At 34.7% G+C, this 22,251-nt stretch overlaps 3 protein-coding genes across 3 annotated transcripts; 1 reads left to right on the top strand and 2 right to left on the bottom strand.

The window, feature by feature from the left end:
• The first annotated feature begins 2,055 nt into the window (after positions 1-2,055).
• Positions 2,056-18,126, top strand: LOC129927865 (bromodomain-containing protein DDB_G0280777-like). Its single transcript, XM_056039473.1, has 3 exons — positions 2,056-10,412; positions 15,699-15,759; positions 16,287-18,126. The coding sequence occupies exon 1, from the start codon at positions 5,277-5,279 to the stop codon at positions 7,029-7,031; it is 1,755 nt and encodes a 584-aa protein (XP_055895448.1). The 5' UTR covers positions 2,056-5,276; the 3' UTR covers positions 7,032-10,412; positions 15,699-15,759; positions 16,287-18,126.
• On the bottom strand, positions 2,065-2,820 carry LOC129927859 (uncharacterized). Its single transcript, XM_056039404.1, has one exon. It carries the CDS (start codon positions 2,818-2,820, stop codon positions 2,065-2,067), a length of 756 nt encoding a protein of 251 aa, XP_055895379.1.
• LOC129927858 (uncharacterized) lies at positions 11,426-12,193 on the bottom strand. Its single transcript, XM_056039402.1, has one exon. The coding sequence runs from the start codon at positions 12,191-12,193 to the stop codon at positions 11,426-11,428; it is 768 nt and encodes a 255-aa protein (XP_055895377.1).
• Positions 18,127-22,251: the final 4,125 nt, after the last annotated feature.

The following is a 22,251-nucleotide window of genomic DNA, read 5'->3' as shown; positions in this document are numbered from 1 at the left end:
TTTTAATTGGTTTTAAAAATTGTTATTTGTTCTGGTACAGGTGCATTTCAACTAAGCACAAAGCCTCCCTATCTTATCTTATATAATACAGACGTTACTTCAAAAAAGAACATGATTACGTCCTACGCGTCATGCATGTAGTCATGCAAATTAACCAATGACTTAAATTCTGCCAAGTCACTGGTTTTCCTGGCTAGCTCAGGAAAGGCTAGCTCCCTATTTCAGATAAATAAGTTTCTTTTATAATGTGCTTCAACAGAGCCCTGATGTTCACCTGTCCAATTCATGATGGGTTTTGAAAAAGGAAAAAAAAATATTCTTAGAATAATTGAAAATGATAGAGCCTAGCCTACTGAATAAAACCTGTCCCACGTCTCTAGTGTCATTTCAACCCATACTTATACAAAGTCAATTGCTACATTTAAGATTATCTTAAAATATTTGTTTGATTTTCAGCTTATAAGCACAGTAAGACTTTCTGATCTTTTGGCATCATTTTACATAGCTCAGGTAAGGCTCATTTTTCTTGTTTGTTTTACTTTACTACCTTAATGTAAAAGTATTTGATCAGTAGTTGTTTTTTTTAAAGGCTAAAAAATCTTTTAAAACCTTTCTTGGCTTTTTTGAAGGATCATCTGAATCATCTTCTTCTTCCTCGTTCTTATTTTTATGCTGGAGCATTCAGATGACTTAACCAATATTTTTATATCAACTGAGCAGTGGTTTTAATCAGGGATCTCTCCATATAGTTTTCTTTCTATTGGGGTGTTTTGAGGTCAGTGTCTTGTACAGGCCTCATGGTAAAGAGAACAGTTTTGAAGGACATTCTCTGGTGACATTCCACTTAGGCAGATTTCACTGGTTCCAATTTTGAGCTTCCGGTACATATGTTGTCTCATTCTGTTGTGTCCAGTCCTGAGTCGAAAGATTAGGCATTGATCTTGTCAGGATAGCTTATAATAGGCATCATCTTTCTTGTCTGAATCATCTAAAATAAAACATCTATTAACAGCTCACATCATATTTAATGTATAGTTCGTTCATTATAATTCACAGGACAATTTTGTCCTCTAGGTGGCACATTCCATTTTTTTGTGCCTTTCTGATGAGCTTGGAATGTTTGGCTGCATACTGGGTAAATGTAAGGCTGTGTGGATTTCTATTTTTCTTCTTTCAAGGCTGATTTTTTTTTATCCTTTGCAGTTTGTGCTCCTATTCTCATAGTGTGGTGTCCAATTGCTCTATCATTTAGAGCTAAGCTTCATGGCATGCCTTCTATACACTGTCCATGATTCAAAGCATAAAGAATTGTTGAGAGGAAAACAGTCAGACTGACCTCTAGTTAAGTTTGTATGGTGATGGCTTCTCTGTGCCAGACACTTTTGGTCATTCTGTCTTAGCTATTTGGGAGTCTATGTCTAGGTATCATTATGTGTCAGAACCAAGTTTAAGCTTGACATTTTAAGTTCCTAAGTTAATTGATCAGCAAACCTTTCTTCTCTACTATATCATGTAATGTATGCTAAAAATGGTTGTTGTTGTTTTTTTTCAATATGTAAACAAATATTTAGTGAGGATAAGACAGTTCAAATGTTGTTTTTTTTGTTTTGAAGAAGACAGAAACTGCCACACAGTCTGCTCTGAACTCCCAAGAGTACTCTAAATTACCAGGTAAAAGTTTGTGATAGGATCTAGTAACTGTTGATTATTATGAACGAATAATAAAAGACTGGATATAACTTATAAGACATGAAATCAGCTGTTTAATCTAACGCCATATTGGTTGACAACAACAGTTACAAGGGATGTTACTCCCAAACACTGATTGGTGCAACCTATATAAAACACACATCAACATCCTTCCCTTTCTATAGCTAACAAAATACATATCAGAAATATTTGCAATTAAAATAACAAACATTAATAACTCATCTTATTTTATAAATATTATAACAACTAAAAAAATAAAAATAAATTTCAATTGAGAGTGTGACACATATAGAATAAATATTTCAACATGCATAAACCTAACCTAAACCCCTAACCCTATTGTCATAAAAATTCTTAGTACATATCATAATCCCTATGCCACACATGTCTATTTGTTTCTCGAGTGCTAGTTCTTGTTGGCATATTTCTATCACAATTATTGTCTGGTACATGAGAAACTACTTCAGACTGTGATGCATGTTGAGAACAGTTATCAGAGAAATCTGGCTTTTCATTATCATCATCATCATCCAAGACATTCCCATCATAGACATCTGTGTCAGTGTCTTTCAAAATAGTTTTACTTGGCCTAATATGAAATCTGTTGCGTATGTAGAGTCCTCCATTATCTCCCTTGATCTTATAAGATCTTGGAGATGGATGTTCCCTGATCATTCCAGGATACCATCCAGTTTGACCTGGGTTTTGGTAATAAATAGTTTGCCCTAGATGGAGTTTTGGTAAATCCCGAGCTTGTCTTTTTACTTGTCGTTTGTAATTCTCTTTCTTCTCAGCTACAACATGTTCACTTAAACACTTTGACGTGCTGGGAATCAATGTCTGAGGACTTCTTTTGAGGCACATTTCAGCTGGGCTAAATCCAGTACATTTCCGAGGTGTATTTCTGAGTTCCAGTAAAGCTTCATATGGATCATCACCATTATGTTTAGTTTTCAGTATTAAATTCTTCATTATCTTTACAGCAGCTTCTGCCTTCCCATTTGTTCTCGGATAACCAGGATCTGATCTGATGTGATTGATGTTCCATCGCCTTGTGAATCTCAAAAACTCATTTGAACTAAATTGTGGACCTTCATATTTTATTAACATTTTTGGAGCACCAAAACGAGCAAATTGTTGTCACAGTCCAGTTTTAGAACCTCTGTGACATGATGTGACACTCAGTCACCCATTGTAATATTCCGTGCTGAGAACACGTGAATAAGTTAAAGGACTCTAAAATAAGGGTCAATGTTAACTAGTTAGTGAAGAACTCCAGCAGAGAGTGGATGTACGATTTTCTCTGTCTGTAATATGTCATCATCATCATCATTCCTTTGAGTTCCTCATGGAACATAGGGCCTCGACATAAACACGCCACTCTCCACGGTCTCTTGCTAGCTTTTTGATGGTATCCCAGCTCTTCCCGGTCTTCTCTGCTTCTTCAAGTACACTGCGTCGCCATGTTCTTTTTGGTCTTCCTCTGCGTCTTGTTCCCTGGGGGTTCCACTCTATGGCCTGCCTAGCTCTGTTGCTGGTATCTTTTCTAAGGGTGTGACCAATCCATCTCCACTTCCTCTCTAAGATCTGCACTTCTATATTTTTCTGTCCACTCATCTCCCACAGTTTGGTGTTTTCTACTTTGTCATACCAGTGTATTTTTAGGATATTTCTCAGGCATCTGTTGATGAAGGTCTGTATTTTTTGTTGTGGCTTCAGTTGTTCTCCATGTTTCAGAACCATACAGTAGGACAGCCTTGACATTAGAATTAAAGATTCTTAGTTTAGTCTTGTTTGAGATGTAAGGAGATTTCCAGGTTGGTTTTAGCTGTGTAAATGTCTGACGTGCTAGATTTATACGGCGTTTAATGTCTTCATCTGTTCCACCTGATATACTGACTACATAAACTAGTTAGACATCAACACCAGTCACGCCATTACATGCAGACCGAATCATTCAAGTAACCTAAATAGCTTTGCCAAAGCTATTCTACATCTGCATGCTGAGATCCATTCAACTTAATCAACTCTGTTCCTAGATCTACCTGTGACACCTGTGTGAAACCGAAAGCAGAAGACGACTCTATTCCTAACTAGAGCTACAGGTGTCGTCTGAAAGAAAGAGCTATACCATTCAAGACATCGTTTGATGACAGATACACCGCCTCATCACTAGTGCTCGCCACTATTCATCATTGGCACACTCGCACCTTGACATGGTCGTACCATTCAGGTCTTGTAGAGAAATAGCTCTCAGCTGAGACATTCTCTTACTTATGGTCAATATTTTTTTTTCAGCATACTGATGGATATCCTGATTTGATGTTATTTATTTGGGCTACTTAGGAGTAATACATAGCCTAATATACAAGTAACTGTACAAGTTCTATCTTTCCAAGAACTGGATTATATTAATTTGAACTAACAGAAGCCCCTAGTAAGTAATTATCTTGGATTACCTAGTTGTGAACTTCCTAACCACTGTGGATTATTATTTTGGAGTACTTGACAGAACTTGTATTAATTGTAAATTTGAGCATTTGAGCCATCTTATGGCATTGAACTGGATTATTTTTCTACTACCACTTTAATGCTCATAGTGACGTGTATTCTTAAATTGGATTACTTATACATGGATTATTGAACCACTCAAGCTGTAATTGCATTTGACAAGCTACAAGAGAGAAGAGGATTAAACTACACTAGTCAACAAGAAAAGAGTCTGTAAGTCATTATTAACAAATTAAATACATGCATATGATTATAAAGTACATGGATTTTGCTTTGATATAGCAGTAATTAAACTTGATTGTTAGTAGAGTTAGTAATTGATAACTCTTGGCATTCTTGGAGCCATATTTTGATTTCATTTCTCTATGTGTTTTTTTGAGGGTGGCTGGAGAGGGACTATTTTATGAACTATCATAACAATAGGATCTATTAGGGTCTATCCTATTTGTTCTTTAACCTCTATAAGGCCCAATGCGTTTGAGGCTCTCCTTGTTGGTACGGAGGTCATAGAATATAGTGGGAAAATATTTATTTAGCTGTTGAGTCTTGTTTGTATTTCTGTCAGTGTACTTAATCTGTATCTATATTGTTGTTTGTTTAAAAGTCCTGTATCCATATATCTGTATTTCTCCTGTCACATTTCTACTTTTTATTAATTTCTTTAAAAGCAGACTGTGTTGTTCTCTATATTGTTTCTGTGTTTGTCCTTTTACTTATATTGTACATATATTTCTTTCTTTTACTAATTTACATTTTTTACTATTTTACTTTGGCACAACAGCACACATGTATAACATATGTTGATATTTATGACTATTGAATTTGAATAGTTTATAATTGAGTAACTAATGAGTAAATTTTGATCTAGATCGATACATTTGTTTGACAATTCTCATTACATTCTGTCATTACATTATAACCATTGATTGAAATTTTTTATTATTGTATAATACACACATGTAAAATAATTGACACACACTGTATTAATAAGCATAACACAGTACATTCTTCCTCACTTAATTAACTAATTATTTTGAGCACAGAAAGCATTAAACATGTCTTCCTATGACAAAATTTTAGAACTAGTGAAAGTCATGGAACTAGAAGGGGATGAGAAAAAGGAATTTATCAAAAAAGAATTAGAAAAGGCTGAAAAGAGAGAAAGGGAGGAAAGAGAGAGGGCTGATAAAGAAAAAGATAGAATAGAAAAGGATAAAGATAGGGAAGAAAGAGCTGCTGAAAGAGCTCATCAAAAAGAATTAAAAGAACTAGAAACTAAACAAAGAGAAAGCCAGGACAAAGTAGAGTTAGCCAAACTAGAAGCTGCCAAAACAAATCCCAACATTATAACCCAACAGTCTACAACAAAGCCATTCATCTCTAAATTCCATAAATACAATTCAAAAGATGAAACACTTGAAAACTATTTAGTCCAATTTGAGCATATTGCCTCAACTTATAATCTTAACAATGAGGACATGGCCAAACACCTACTAGCAAATTTGTCGGGAGAACCCCTCAACATCATTTCCACTTTAACTGTAGACCAAAAGAAAGACTATGCGGCAGTAAAGACTAGATTACTAGAGCACTTCGGGAAAAATTCAGACTTCTATCGTAAGCTGTTCAGGGACACTAAATTGAAAAAAGATGGGGACTTTAATAGAATAATATTCGACATGAGGACTGATATGATAAAATGGTTAGAGCTAGCAAAATGTGACATCAAGGACCCGACACAAATCCTAGACATGCTACTTATTGACAATGTCCTCAACAACGTGACAGACTTGGTATTTACTTTCCTTAAAGAAAAAAAGATCAAGACAGAGACTGAACTGATAACGAATCTAAATTTATTTAAAGACAGTCACCCTGGACACACCATTGACAAAAGAGACCTATACCAACTTGCAGCCACAGCAACAACATCCAACAACAACAACAATGATAAATACAAATGGTCTAACACCAAGACTTGTTTTAATTGTGGGAGAAAAGGCCACGTGAAAAACCAATGCAAAGCTCCTATAAACTACAGTAACAATTACAGATGCAGAAGCTACACTAATTTCTACAACCCAAACAGCTACAAGCACAACAATAATTACAATAATAGACCATATAGACCACACCAGAGTGCAAGTCCCAATGAAAGAAGAAATTTTGCAAACAGTTACCAACACAATAGCTATAATAGAAACAACAGACATTCTAGAAGGGACCAATTTAACTACCACACAAACAACCACCCAAATAACTACAATAGCGGAAATAGAAACAATAGAAACAACAATGGCAATAACACCAACACCCATAGAGAGGAAAATGTAGCCTATATGCAATCAAATAAGTCCAAAATAAAAGTCTTTCCATCCTATGTCAATTCTAAAGAAGTAGGATCAATTTGTGACAGTGGAGCCACAGCAATAATAGTTAAAGCCTCTTTAGTTGAACCAGGACAGTATCTGGAAGATACAGTAAAAGTGACCTATGCAAACATAAAAAAATTTGATATTTGCAAGACCGCTAAAGTCCTAATAGAATCACCCTGGATTACAGGAGAACTAGAAGCCATAGTCATGGACACCCCAGCACAAGATCTAATAATAGGCAATGTAGAAGGTGTAAAAGATCCAACACTAGAAGAAGTTATGCAATGGGCGGAAGATAGACAAAAGTATTCCCTATTCAAACATGAGGCATTATTAGTTGAAACCAGATCACACAAAAAAATAACACCAGAAATAGAATGCCCCACTGTATTACTTAATGAAATAGGCATAACTAATAGCTATGCAGAAAAATGACACCACAATACAAGACCTCTTAAGCAAAGATTATAACAAGATAAATTTAAATAACCACCATATAGAAATTAACAACTTAGCCATTAGATACAACAGGAAAGAAAACTGTACTAGACTTCAAATCCTGATCCCTAAAACTTTAAGAGCTAAAATATTAAATATGGCACATGATGACCCCACAGCAGGACACTTAGGAAAAAAAAAAGTATATGCTAAGATAGCCAACAAATTCTTCTGGCCAAAGATGGGAAAGGACATTAAGAACTATGTAAACAGTTGCACAGAATGTGCCAAACAAAAAACAGTGACTAGAGCCCCATTAGAAAAATCATATAAATCTCACTATTTTTGGGACAAAATTGCCATGGACATAATGGGACCCCTAACTACCAGCAGTAAAGGGAATAAATATATTTTGGGTATCATTGACATGTCCACTAGATGGGCAGAGGCATTTCCTCTAAAAGATATAAAGGCTATTGACATATGTAATTGTTTAAAAACACTTTTTCTTGTATTTTGGATTCCCTAATAAGTTACTGTCAGACAATGCATCAAACTTTAAGTCCCACCTTAACCAGGCATTTGCAGAAATGACTAACATCCGCCTAGTCCATAGCACTATCTACTCACCACAGGGAAATGGAGTCATAGAGAAATGGAACAGAACTGTAAAACAGATGATATATAAGCTAGAAAGAGACTCAATGAGTACCTGGGACCAGACTCTTAGCTATGCTATATTTGCCTACAACACTAGCATCCATGAAACCACCAAATTCAGCCCCTATGAGCTTGTATTTAACAGAAAACCTAAAGGACCGTTAGAGTTATGGGCCGACAACATGTTAAACTTAGAGAACATAGAACAGTACCATCCTTGGATAATTCAGACCAAACAACAGCTTAGACAAGGAATAAAACTAGCAGAGATAAACATGGACAAAAATCTAGAAAGGCATAGGAAAATAAAAAACAGAAATAGAAAACTAAGAACACTAAATGTAGGTGACCAAGTTTTTGTTAAGTTAGAAAACAAACACTGTAAAGATAAGAATGAGGGACCATTTAAAGTTATAGAGAGAATTAATAACAAAGTGTACATCATTGATAAAGATGGTAGAGAATGCAAACTCAATATTTATAAACTTGTTAAATTGGATAAGAGACAAATAACTGACACAGATATAATTGAACTTGATGTAGAAACCAAACACAACATACAAGAACATATAGCAAGCACCATAAACACCACACACAACAGTAGTCCAAATATTGAAAATGATATGTTACATAATTTGACAGTTAAATATAGTGATGTAATTACACAGATGTACCAATCTGATAGAACACACAATAAAACTCAACAAAGCACTACCAACTAAGACAAAAGCCTATAGTATCCCCAAAGCATACGAGGACCTAGTTAGAACAGAAATGACCAACTTAATCAAAGATGGGAAGATAGAGAGATCAGAAACATGTAAATATGCATCACCCATGGTCATTGTAAAAAAGAAAGACAGTGGAGTAAGAATCTGCTGTGACTTTAGAGAAATAAACAAATGCACAATCATAGACCCAGAACCCCTACCAGACACTGACAGTATAATTACAACTTTAAGTAAATCATCCCTATTCACAACAATGGACTTAAACAGAGGCCTCTGGCAGATTAAAATGGACCCTGACTCTAAGGAATATACTGCATTCAAATGCACTATGCCAGGCCTAGAAGGTATCTATGTCTGGAATGTCATGCCATTCGGCTTAATAAATAGTACAGCCACATTTCAGAAATGCATGTCAAAATTATTAGAAGGCATAAATAATGTATTGTCTTATGTAGATGACATTTGTGTTTTCTCCAACTCACAACAGGAACACATTCATGTACTAGAGCAAATATTCTCAAGACTAAGAACACACAACATGACATTAGCCCCCAAGAAATTAAACCTAGCCAAGCCTGAAATCCAATTCTTAGGATATTGCATTACCAATGACAAAATCACACCCACTGAAACAAACCTAACAAAGATTAAAAACATAAAAGAACCTAGGACTAAGAAAGACATGAGATCATTATTAGGACTTTGCAACTTTTATAGAAAGTTCATTCCAAATTATGCACAGATAATTGAACCCCTTGTTGAATTTACTAAAAAGAAGCATGGAAACACAATTTGTATGGATGAAAAAAGTAGACTAGCATTAAGCAACTTAAAAGATAAATTTAATGAGAAACTAGAATTAGCCAGTATTGACCCAACATCAACAATATCACTATACACTGATGCCTCCAACACTGGTATTGGGGCATGCTTACTACAGCAAAGAGAGTCATTTTTTAAGCCAATAGTACACATCAGTAGAACACTATCTGAAACAGAAAGAAAATACTCAGTGATTGAAAAAGAATTATTAGCCATTGTATGGTCAGTTGTAAAACTCAAGAATTACTTGTTAGGAAGATTTTTCAGCATTAAGTGTGATCATAAACCATTACTGGCACTAAAAAGAAAAGAGCTAAAAAATGACAGGATAAACAGATGGACACTCATTCTCTCAGATTACAAATTTGACTTACAAAGCATTCCAGGACATGAAAATGTAATAGCTGACTTTTTATCCAGATACATAATACATGAAAATGAAGCAAGTGATAATAATGACATTAAACACATCAGCCAGGACATTCTGATAGAGTAAATAAGCAGTACAAATCACTTAGAAACAAGTAGTAGTAGTCAACTAAGTCAAATTAACATTCTACACATTTTTCAAATAGGTCATGACACTTTATTGTTACACTTTTCTTTTGGGTCATGATGACATTTATGCTTATGATCAATAACAGATCATCTATTTGCTCATTGTGTTTTATTGTCAACTTGTAATATGACAAATACCAGATGTGTTTATTTTGTGTGTATATATTGTACTTTATTACTGATCATGCACAGCAATGTAAACAATGAGATGTAAACAACAGTGAACTACTTGAACTGTTGACCTAAATTTTTTTTCATAACAACTCACAGATGTAAATATTGTCTAAAATTTTTTACATACCTGAATACTACAATGAATGTTTATAAACATGGAAATTTGTTTACTATTGTACTTCAATACTACACTCAGACTATTTATAGTAGTCTTATGCAAGGTCAACCTTGAACTGGATTGACATGTCTCTAATTTTTTTTTATTTTTCTTGATGATGGCAAAACTTAGAATAATATTTTGACACAGCACATCACAATTGTAAATAAACATTAATTTTTTTCTGTAATCATTTTGAGTACATTTACTCAGTGTGTCAAATGATACACATTGATAATGTTGTGCATCTACAATTATAGTAAAACATTGGATGTGGTATAACTTATATAATTTTTTCCTTTTTTATATTGATTAGCATGTGATTGCATGTACAAATTTTTTTCAGATATATATTTGTACAGTGATATTGATGTAAAATATACTTGTCAAAGATTTTTGGTCAAAAATCTTTTTTGGAGTGTGGGGCGTATGTCACAGTCCAGTTTTAGAACCTCTGTGACATGAAGTGACACTCAGTCACCTATTGTAATATTCCGTGCGGGCAAGCAGGAGGTTATGCGAATAAGTTAAAGGACTCTGAAATAAGGGTCAATGTTAGGCAGTTAGTGGAGAACTCCAGCAGAGAGTGGATGTACGATTTTCTCTGTCTGTAATATGTACCTTAATGAATTTGATCTTATGTTAACTTGAGAGATTTCTTCGGACTTGTATTGTGAACATTTCATTGATGTGATTACTTATTCTATATGGCATGAGCAGCCAGTATTTATTGGTTTATATTTTGTGACGGCTGAAGTCGCCAGTAACTTTTGTGATTCATATTTTATATGTATAATAAAATTATCGTCTGCTACAAGAGCGTTTATTAATGTTTCGGAACGTTTGTGCTTGAAGAGTTCAGTACGCTAGTATACTCACGCACCTGCAAATATAGTGCGCATCAGAAAGTATCTACTTAAGGAACAATACCTACAACACACGGACACAGGCACGTCGTCACGCCTACAACTAAAACCAGGCGGCGACAACTTATAAGACTTGAAATCAGCTGTTTAATCTAACGCCATATTGGTTGACAACAACAGTTACAAGGGATGTTACTCCCAAACACTGATTGGTGCAACCTATATAAAACACACATCAACATCCTTCCCTTTCTATAGCTAACAAAATACATATTAGAAATATTTGCAATTAAAATAACAAACATTAATAACTCATCATATTTTATAAATATTATAACAACTAAAAAAATAAATTTCAATTGAGAGTGTGACACATATAGAATAAATATTTCAACATGCATATTAATATTGTCATAAAAATTCTTAGTACATGTCATAATCTCTATGCCACACATGTCTATTTGTTTCTCGAGTGCTAGTTCTTGCTGGCATATTTCTATCGCAATTATTGTCTGGTACATGAGAAACTACTTCAGACTGTGATGCATGTTGAGAACAGTTATCAGAGAAATCTGGCCTTTCATTATCATCATCATCATCCAAGACATTCCCATCATAGACATCAGTGTCAGTGTCTTTCAAAATAGTTTTACTTGGCCTAATATGAAATCTGTTGCGTATGTAGAGTCCTCCATTATCTCCCTTGATCTTATAAGATCTTGGAGATGGATGTTCCCTGATCATTCCAGGATACCATCCTGTTTGACCTGGGTTTTGGTAATAAATAGTTTGCCCTAGATGGAGTTTTTGTAAATCCCAAGCTTGCTTATCATATTGTCTTTTTACTTGTCGTTTATAATTCTCTTTCTTCTCAGCTACAACATGTTCACTTAAACACTTTGAAGTGCTGGGAATCAATGTCCGAGGACTTCTTTTGAGGCACATTTCAGCTGGGCTATATCCAGTACATTGCCGAGGTGTATTTCTGAGTTCCAGTAAAGCTTCATATGGATCATCACCATTATGTTTAGTTTTCAGTATTAAATTCTTCATTATCTTTACAGCAGCTTCCGCCTTCCCATTTGTTCTCGGATAACCAGGATCTGATCTGATGTGATTGATGTTCCATCGCCTTGTGAATCTCAAAAACTCATTTGAACTAAATCGTGGACCTCCATCTGTTATTAACATTTTTGGAGCACCAAAACGAGCAAATTGTCCTTTTAATTTTCTAATCACATCTTGTGATGTTGTTGTTGAAAGATAATCATACTCAGTAAAATTAGTTAATTAGATACTGTCTTCCATCCACTTCCATCAGGTCAGCTCCAACTTTTTCCCATGGAACATTTCCTTCATCATGTTGTATAAGTGTTTCTCTCTGGTTCATATGTTTTCTTTCTTGACAAGCAGTGCATGTCTCTGCCATCTGCTTTATTTCATCAGCCATGCCTGGCCAGAATATCGTCTGTCAGGCCCTCCTCATCATTCCATCATATGCAATGTGTGCTGTGTGCAGGTTTTTCTTCATTTCTTGACGCATACTGAAAGGTATGACTATTCTTTCTCCTTTCCAAAATTACTCCATTACTAAGTCCCAAAGTATCAGCAAAATTTAAATATGGTCTTATCATGTTGTCTAAATCTTGTTTTCTTTGAGGCCATCCATTCATAATTTGCTTTGATAATTTATTTAATGTGTCATCTATGTCTGTTTCTTGTTTTATTCTTTCTAATAATGGATCCGCTATGTCCACAACTTGTCCACATACGTTAAACACTTCATCTCGCTTCTCCTCTTGATTGCACAGTCGTGATAATGTGTCAGCAATGTGTAAACTGTTTCCTTCTACCCACTGAAATGAGAAATCATAACAATTGCTCCTTAACATCAAGTTTTGTAATCTTCTTGGAGCCTGGTTTAGAGTCTTCCTTAAGATGTTTGCAAGTGGCTTATGATCATTTATTATTAAGACATGTCTTCCAAATGTATATTGATTAAATCTTTCTAGCCCAAAAACCACGGCAAGTAGTTCTTTTTCAATCTGAGCCCACCGTTTTTCAGTTGGTTTCAATGCTCTAGAGGCAAAATCTATTGGTTGTCCTTCTTGCATTAGTACAGCTCCAAGTCCATGTTGACTACTGTCCACTTGTATTTCCAGTTTCTTGTCAGGGTTGTAGAATATAAAGACTGGAGTATTGGTAATCATTGTTTTTATCTTGTTCAATGACTCTTCACATTTTTCAGTCCATCTAAAATTGCAATCTATCTTTGTTAGTTCTCTTAATGGTTGAGACACTTCGGCTAGATTGTTCAAAAATTTTGACAAATACTGCACCATTCCACATAATTTTCTTGCTTCCTGGCTATTTTCTGGTTTCTTCATTTCCAGAATAGCTTTGATCTTCTTTGTGTCAGGCTTTATGACTTGTGCACTAATGCAGTGTCCCATGAAACTTATCTGATCTTGTTTCTATACTGTTTTCGTTTCATTTGATTTAATGCGTTTCTCTTAATCTCTTCAGTTTGTCAGAGTGATCTTTTTCTGCTTCTTCTTTGGACTGACCACATCCCACAATCACGATATCATCAGCCACATTAATGCATCCTTCTAATCCTAACAATGCTTCTGTTAACTTCTTCTGGAATATTTCTCCACTTACACTTAGTCCAAAAGGAAGTCTTGACCATCTGTATCGCCCATATGGTGTGATCATGGTTGTTAGTAGACTAGACTTTTCATCTAGACGTACATGCCAGTAAGCCTCCTTTATGTCCAATTTAGAAAATATTTTAGCATTTAGGAACTGTGGCATTACAGCTTCCATAGTTGGTAACTTAAAATGTTCTCTTTTTAAAGCAGTGTTTAGATGTCTTGGTTCAATGCAGATCCTTAAATCCCCATTTGGCTTTTGAACCACAGCCATCTGGCTGACCCAATCTGTAGGTTCATTTACAGGAATTTATATTTTCCTTTTTACTAATGTCTCTATTTATGCTTCCACTTTCTTTTGAAATGCAAATGGTATATTACGACAAGGTGATACCACCGGAGCTATGTTCTCATTGATAGTTAATGATGTTTCACCTAAATCTCCCAGATGACAATCCATTGTGTTTACTTGTGATATGAATCTATCTTCATTTAATGTGATCAGACTTAAACTTTGGCATGTTTTACGGCCTAATAAGAATTGATAGTGGTTCTCTACAACTGTGAATGTTAACAAATAATTCTTTTTGTTTTTAGGATTTGTTATTATTAAGTTAGCAGTGCCCTTGGTTTTTAATTTGGAATTATTTCATATTGTTAATGTTTGAACACTCTTCTTAATTTGTGTCTTTTTAACGTATTTCTTACATATAATGTTAACATCTGCTCCTGTGTCCAGTTGAAATCTTATTTGTTGACTATTATGAATAGTGCTGTCATTCTGACCCTATTTATGTTTAACACATTAATTGAGTTTAATTGTTCCTCTTGGTCAAATTCATCCATTGCATTATGCATATGTATTTTATTCTTAGTCTTACACTTAACTGCAAAATGATTTTTGCCTTTGCATTTATTGCAATTTTTTCCCCAAGCTGGGCATGCTGTTCTGTTCACTGCATGTCTGCCTCCACAAAACCAGCAATCTATTAATTTGTTTCTGTTGTCATTTTTCTTCTGTTCTATCTTATCTATCTTCACAACAGTTTCCTTATTTATCTCTGCCAATCCTTTTGCAGTTTGCTTGTATGTTTGGCATATCTCTATGCACTTCTTCAAGGTAAGATCATCGTGATTCAGTAATCTCTCCTGCAATCTTTTCTCCACAGCGAATATAATCTTGTCTCTAATCATTCTATCCTTTTCTTTAAAATTACATTTTTCAGCCTGAGCTCTAAGCTGTGTAATGAACACATCACAAGATGACACCTTTTCTATGTTCCAAAATCTGAAACTTTCCAGAACTTCATTTTTTCTGGGGTTGTAATAGTCGTGTAATTTCTTTAGTAATATGTGCGGGTCATTTACGTCTTCATTCTCATCATGCTGCAACTGCTCACAAATCTCTTGGGCCTGAGGTCCAGCACAATGTAGTATTATTGCTTTTTGTCTGATTTTAGTTTTTTTTCAGCTCCTATTGCTAACAGTAACAGTTCCACTTGTCTTCTTCATTGGCGAAAGTTTTCACTGACATTACCTTCTGTTGGTGGTTTAAGTAGACCTTCTGCCATCTTCCACGAAAACTTCACTATAGTATATTTACCGTAACTGAATAACCCCGAGCCTCTCAATATATATTCAATAATATTCTAGACTGAGACTCTGGAATCTACTAGATTCTAGATCTACACTTTAGATCCATTTTTTTTTTTTAAATTTAACTAGATTCATATCACTGATATAAATCTAAATATAGTTCTTGTTACCGCTGCCACCATGTTGATTATTATGAACAAATAATAACAAGACTCTGGATATAACTTATAAGACATGAAATCAGCTGTTTAATCTAACGCCATATTGGTGACAACAACAGTTACAAAGGATGTTACTCCCAAACACCGTTTGGTGCAACCTATATAAAACACACAGCAACAGTAACTATAATATATTTGTAAAGTTAACAATAGCTCTAATATAAGTGTTTGAATAAAATTATGCAATGACATTTTAACATGAGTTGTAAATTGTTTTTTTTTAAGGCCCCTTCATATGTTGACCTAACAAAGTCAAAGTTGCCAAGGAGAGTTGAGTAAATAGAAGGTTTGTGAATAAACATTTATATAAGTTGTTTATAGACATATTTTACTATCTTGCCCTGGATGTGGCAAAGTATGTAGGACACAGCTGGGGCTGTGTAGCCACGGGAAATACTGCATTCCTCGCTAATCTTCGGACTCTTAAGACAAGCCTTATTATTACTGGCTTACAAAAATGGAAGAGCTGCTATTAGTTTTGTGTGGTAGTATGACCATCTGACTGTCATGTTTAGATCTCAAAAACTAGAAAAACAGATTTTATGGTATTTTGCAACTTGCTAAGTTTATATTCAACAACTAATAATTGCCTTGTCATAAGGAGTCCTTTTTTTTAATCTTAAGTATCTAATCAGTATTCGGTAAAAACTATTCATTTTTTTCTGTTATCTTTGAAAGATTCTAATTTGTTGAATCTGGGAAGAAATGGGCATATTGAATGGTTATCATTATGATAGTGTCAAGATGTATTTAATACTTATTTACAATTCAAATAGCTAGTAACTTACATATTTGTATCATATTATTTTTCAGCGCAAAATTTTCATTTATTAACTTTTAAAGCAATAACACAGTTGAATGTTCAAGTATTCACCTGACTGATGAATGTTCAAGTATCCACCAGACTGATGAATGTTCAAGTATCCACCAGATAGATGAATGTTCAAGTATCCACCAGACAGTTGAATGTTCAAGTATCCACTAGACAGATGAATGTTCAAGTATCCACCATTTCATTAATTATCATATTTCTCTTTTAGGAAAATGTTTCTGTTTTCACTTTATTTTATTTTGTACCAGTCTAGTATTTTGTACCATTAAAAATTTATATTTTATGTTAGTAAAAAAGATGTTTGAAATTTTGTAGCATTTTTTTTTTAAAATCTCTATATATATTAAAATAGTAATTTACTCAACCTTGGAATCCTATCACTGAACTGGGAAAGCTAGCTTTGATTGTTTTTGTTGTTGTAAATATCCATATGGATAGTGTGTATATTATGCAAAGGTTGATTATTAGCTGTTAAGGTTGGAGTTTTCCTTTTTTTAATTTTTACATGATTTCAATGTTAAATACCACTGTAGTTGTCTTTCTGATAATGATGCTATGATGTGGTCTTGGTATATTTTTTCTGTGATTAGATGTTGTAACATATAGATATTGACAATGTACAAAGTTTATATACAACCAAGTTCATACATTAATCTATTTCACAATCATACAAACTATAAACTGCGTAAAGCTTTTTGTTATTATTAAAAATATAAACTGTAAAGTATTGGATGCTAAAATGCATTTGAATTGATTCTTCCCGAGCTATACTTTATTGCTTCTTCATTTTGTGTGTGCACAATCTATTGAATTAATAATGTAATTTTTTTGTGAGATGATTTGTGTTGGTCACATGTATAAGTCATTAGTTTCTATCATGATTTTTTAAAAAGTATTTGTGTAAAACCACAGAGGTTTCATTAAATTTGTACTTTATTAATTTTTTATTTTAAATTTTTGTTAAGTTTTAATTTTACTTACAAGCTGAATTTGTATACATAGCTATGATTTGATTTGATGGAATTCTTCTTTTTATAAAATTTTACATGGTCTAAGGTTTTTGAGTTCATTGAAGCTTTTTTTCAAAACTGTCTGAAGAGTTGAACTGAAGGCTTGTGAAACAATAGGCCAGCAAAAAATAATTAAAGCTTCCTCTCACCAGCCTGACTGAAATGATTGTTCTGTCTGGAAGAGATCCTACTTGGTGTCTGTATCACACTACTATTTCCAATGCTTCAGAAGCTCCAGACACGGGGGCTAGAGATTGGCAGACTGCTAAGCACACCAAGAACTCCTGCCATCTTCCTGCTCTTTACCACACTCAACAATCCCCATTGCATTTGTGAAACAGAATGTTGGGATTGTTGACATGGTCATAAAGACTCTCTTCCCAACCAAGACTTGAGCAATGCTTTTCCATTCCTAATGAAGTCTTGTTTTCTTACTTCCTTGAAGCCTAATTGTTTTGACCCAGGGGTGGGGGGGCACTATGTTGTAGACTGGGATGTTTGCTTTCTGACAGCATTGTAGAATAATTATATTGTAATAAAATATTTTTCAAATAAAATTAAATGAAACAAAACCTACATCTTGGCTATTAAAATCCAGGTTAATACTGCTATTTGTTATATAATGTATGTGTCACTGTCATGATATGTATACATTGGATGCTTACATAAACATTGGTTTTGTGAAACATCAGTCAATTGTATTTATGACCCTACTCTAAATGGCCTAGAATGTTGAACACAAGAGTACCAGTTCAATGTTAGAGAAAATAATAGTAAGTAGGGGAGACAATAAAAGAGTTTTAATATGTTCCATCTTCTTGTTTAGTCCACTTTTGTGAATTATAGTTGAAGTTTAATTGTGTTTAATCATATTAGCCACCCAACTCTATTGTAAAAATCGTATTATACAATGCAACTTTTATCTACAGATAATGACCCTGTAAGAAGGTAAAGTACCACAATGACCAACCAGCGTTACTTTCCCCAACTACTGTCTGGTGCCCAATAGATTTGGTTGGACTCTCAGGCATCATTCTATGGCCTCCTATGGATCATCTCGGTGAGATGAATGTCTGGGCATTAGCTGTGGTTGGAACGATGTTGCCCACACATCAGTTCCTCCCTCTCCATGCAGCTCATGTATCCAAAGGAACGGCAGTGCCGATACAGTTTGGGGTTAGTGGCGTCGCAGGTTCTGCCAGAGTGTAGCACTGGGTGCTGCAAACTGCCTTAGGGTCGCCAGCTCCTGATTTTTCCTCAGGGTTGACTCCCGAAGCCTTTTCCATGATTGGGTATAGCTGTAAAGCAACAGAGGTTTGAATTCAGAGTTTTCCTTCTCCTAGGTGGGTAGCCAGCAAGGTTGTCATAGCCGGAAGTGGTAATGGATGAAAGCACTCCACTACCTATAAAATGCTTCCAAATGGCATGCATCTCGAATAGCCTCTGACAACCAGTCCAACTCATGGCCTTCATGTGTGGCTCAGATATTGAGTCCGGCGGAACTGTATGTTCTCACTAACAGGAGAAGGGGCAAAGGCGAGTAACTGGCGCCTTAACCAGTAAGCTTCGGGCAGGAGGGGCTCAGGCATCGTAAGAATCAAAGATCCCATTCTTCAGCAACATTTGAACCCTTAGATCCCCTCAGTTTGGAAGACAAGCACTTAACCTCTCACCCACAGCATCCCAAAGTTAAAATTTATTTAGCATAAATATTTAAATGTCTAGATCCTCTGTTACTATTTGCAGCACGTTTTTCAGCATTATTACATTTTCAACTAACTGTTACACAAGAAATGCTCAAATCTTATTGATTTAAGCAAGTACTTATATATACAATGCAGCCATTGTAATAGTAATAGTAATTAGAAGCCTAATTTTACAAACTTGAATGACAACAATTTGGTTTGGAACCTAATTGTCTAAATTTTTAAAAATATATTTTTGTTTTAAATAAGCTCGACATGCCAACCTATTTACCCAAAAAATTATTTCTGTACACTTGATTTGTGAAGAATTATTTTCATAATGCTGTCTAGTGTCTTTATCAATTGATATTAAGCCACATCTGGGTACTGTTCATGCATTGCTTTTTAATGCCCTGAGTATCAAGCACACTGATCTAGTTCATTCATGTTCAGATTCTATTAGCTACCCTACTAGATGAAATGCCCATACTCATTCCCAGCTATCCTGCAGGAGGTTTGGGATGCAATAATCTTAAATTGCAAAGGAACATCCAGATGTAACAAATTACTGACAAAAGTAAAAACCACACTGACAACATATTTAATAAGAAATATACCATGATTTAATAAGTTGAATTAAAACATCATGAATACAAACAATGATTCACTTAAGTTTAAAATCAGATCAGTGAGTAAACACAAGTTCTGTACTGATTCTCTAGTAGCCATTTCTATCAAGCTATTATTGATTTCATTGTCAGTCATGTAGCAAGGAGTTGCACTAGATTTGGCGTAGGCTTTGATGACTTTATTTACTGCTTCCAGAAAATCTTTCTCTGTAGCCATCTTCCTATGAACCCTGATAGCAAACATTCCAGCTTCTGTGCCAACACTACGAATTTCCGCTCCTATTGATAAAAGGAAATAAAAAAGTAAAAATAAAAAAAACAACAATAGACCTCTTTTGTTTTTTAACCAATGCATTAACAAACAAATGATTAATTCAAAACTTAGAAAAAAAGCATAAAAACACAGACAATATGGAGTCACTATCAAAATAATCAGTATGACAAGATTCTAAATAAATACTATTCAGATTTATTTCTCTTATAACCACGGCATGGGGGGGCTCAGCAGCCCAAACCAACCTAAGAAAAATAGACAAGGTTCAAAATATTGGTCTAAGGATAATGACAGGAGCAATGAAAACAACACCCATAAGAGCTATGGAGAAAACCGCTGCACAAAACTGGCACAAAAACCATCTCAAAAGGACCAATTTCATACAGGAATCTCTAAGCCTAAAAAAGAAACACCAACTTGAAAAAATTACTCTGGAATCCTCAATAAGCTATAATGAATCTCCACCCTGGGACGAAAGCCCTCTTCCTACTATAAGGGACCATATTGAAAACATATAAAGAAAATCTGTTAACAGACCAACAGAGCTCAAGGAAATAGTGAACTGTTTTCTACATACCAATTACCCTAGCAATCAGTGGATCAGATTTTACACGGATGGCTCATCCCATAAAGCCACCACAAATGGAGGAGCTGGAATACTTATCAAATGGCCAGATGGAGGAAAACTAGAAAAATCCATTGCAACTGGAGAGCTCTCGGACAGTCACCGAGCAGAAAGGGAAGCACTAGCACTAGCTGCTACCATGCTAGCAAATCATCCAAGTTCCCCACAAAGTCAGATTGTCTTTCTAACCGATGCGAAAACAACCCTCCAAAGGTTGCAAAACTCTGATTCCTCTTATATTAAACACCTCAGAACAGCACTTACAAAGCTCAACAACAACAGCAAAAAAACTGTTTCAATGGATACCAGCTCATATACAACTAGAAGAAAATGAGAAGGCTGACACACTCGTCAAGAGTGGGAGAACCAACTCACAAATAAACTCTGCACTCTATCCAGAAGAAATGAAGAAATTAATTGTAAATAAAATAAATGAGAAATGGACGAGCTCTCATCCAAATCACAAGAAAGATGACGCTTACTATAAGCTATCCCGACAAGACCAACGTCTTTTGACTCAGGACTGGACACAACAGAATGCGACAACACATATAACGCAAGCTCAAAATTGGAACTAGTCATATGAACACTCCAACATAAATGGAAATCTAGGTTTACTTCTGTATACCATTATCAAGAGTAGATGAGAAGACATTAACATTAAGAGTGTTTGTTGAGAGGAAAGAACATAGTTTGTGAGAGAATTAAATTTGTAAACAATAACGATCATTGTGGTAACTACATTATGATGAATACACAGTTTTTAAAGCTAATGTACATTAAAATGAAGTAATTGCTATCATACATGAATTTGTCAATAATAGAAATAGTATCAAGTATTAGATTGCAGAGTGAAAGTATAAACTTGAATGGAAGAAAGAGAAAGTAGTCAAGTCTAAACATCAAAGTATGACTAGGAAAATCTCAATGTAATGTCTCAACACCAAATATGACTAGCAAAGTCTCATCTCAACATCAAATAGGATTAGGAAAGTCTCACTGTAATATCTCAACATTAAATTTGAGTACTTCTTTGAACCCAGCTTGGTAAAATAGTTTCAATAGCTCCAATAACTTGCAATCAGGCAACTGATTGTTGGCTTAAAAGGCTAAAAGGCAGCCATAAATGTTTTGTAGTCATTGATTGTCATATGGTTAGGGTTAGTGAATGTTTTATGTAGTGGCTGATTATAAGCTTTCAATAAAGTTTCACTACTTTGCATTTTAAGGGTTCTTATTTAGGATTTTAATGTATTAATCTGGATTCATTTAATTTTTTACCAAATAAATACCCTTGCTCTTTCCATTCACTACAAGGTATTCCTTTATTTTTTTAATTATTTTTTTATAGAGCGCATCTTTCATGCTTATAACATGCTCATGGTCTAATCTCTTTTAGTGGAAACTTGGAGTAAAAAGGTTTCTGTACTGCATTTAGAGGCTCAGCAAACACAACTAAGCTCAAGTAAGATTTGAGCTCAAGCCCCATTGATAGGGAGCCAAGAGATTTTATCCAAAACAGCTACACATCCCACTTCTTTTAACATTGTTAATTACCCCATAAATATAAACATAATAATGTGAATACATACCTGTACTGTTTGGGCATAATCTAGCCAGCAGCTCATAACGAATATCTTTCTCTACACTCATAGATCTAGCATGTATTTTACATATATGTGTACGGCCCTGCAAAATGATAAGTGTTATGTAATAATTCATG

This window comes from Biomphalaria glabrata, chromosome 8 (assembly GCF_947242115.1).
Source record: "Biomphalaria glabrata chromosome 8, xgBioGlab47.1, whole genome shotgun sequence".
In the NCBI taxonomy this organism is placed as follows: Eukaryota; Metazoa; Mollusca; class Gastropoda; family Planorbidae; genus Biomphalaria; species Biomphalaria glabrata.
The sequence above is the reverse complement of the archived record's forward strand: the minus strand, read 5'-3'. Positions and strand labels throughout refer to the sequence as shown.

Coding starts and splice junctions, on each gene's coding strand:
- LOC129927859 (XM_056039404.1), bottom strand. CDS start 2,820: ATGTTAATAAAATATGAAGGTCCACAATTTAGTTCAAATGAGTTTTTG.
- LOC129927865 (XM_056039473.1), top strand. CDS start 5,277: ATGTCTTCCTATGACAAAATTTTAGAACTAGTGAAAGTCATGGAACTA.
- LOC129927858 (XM_056039402.1), bottom strand. CDS start 12,193: ATGTTAATAACAGATGGAGGTCCACGATTTAGTTCAAATGAGTTTTTG.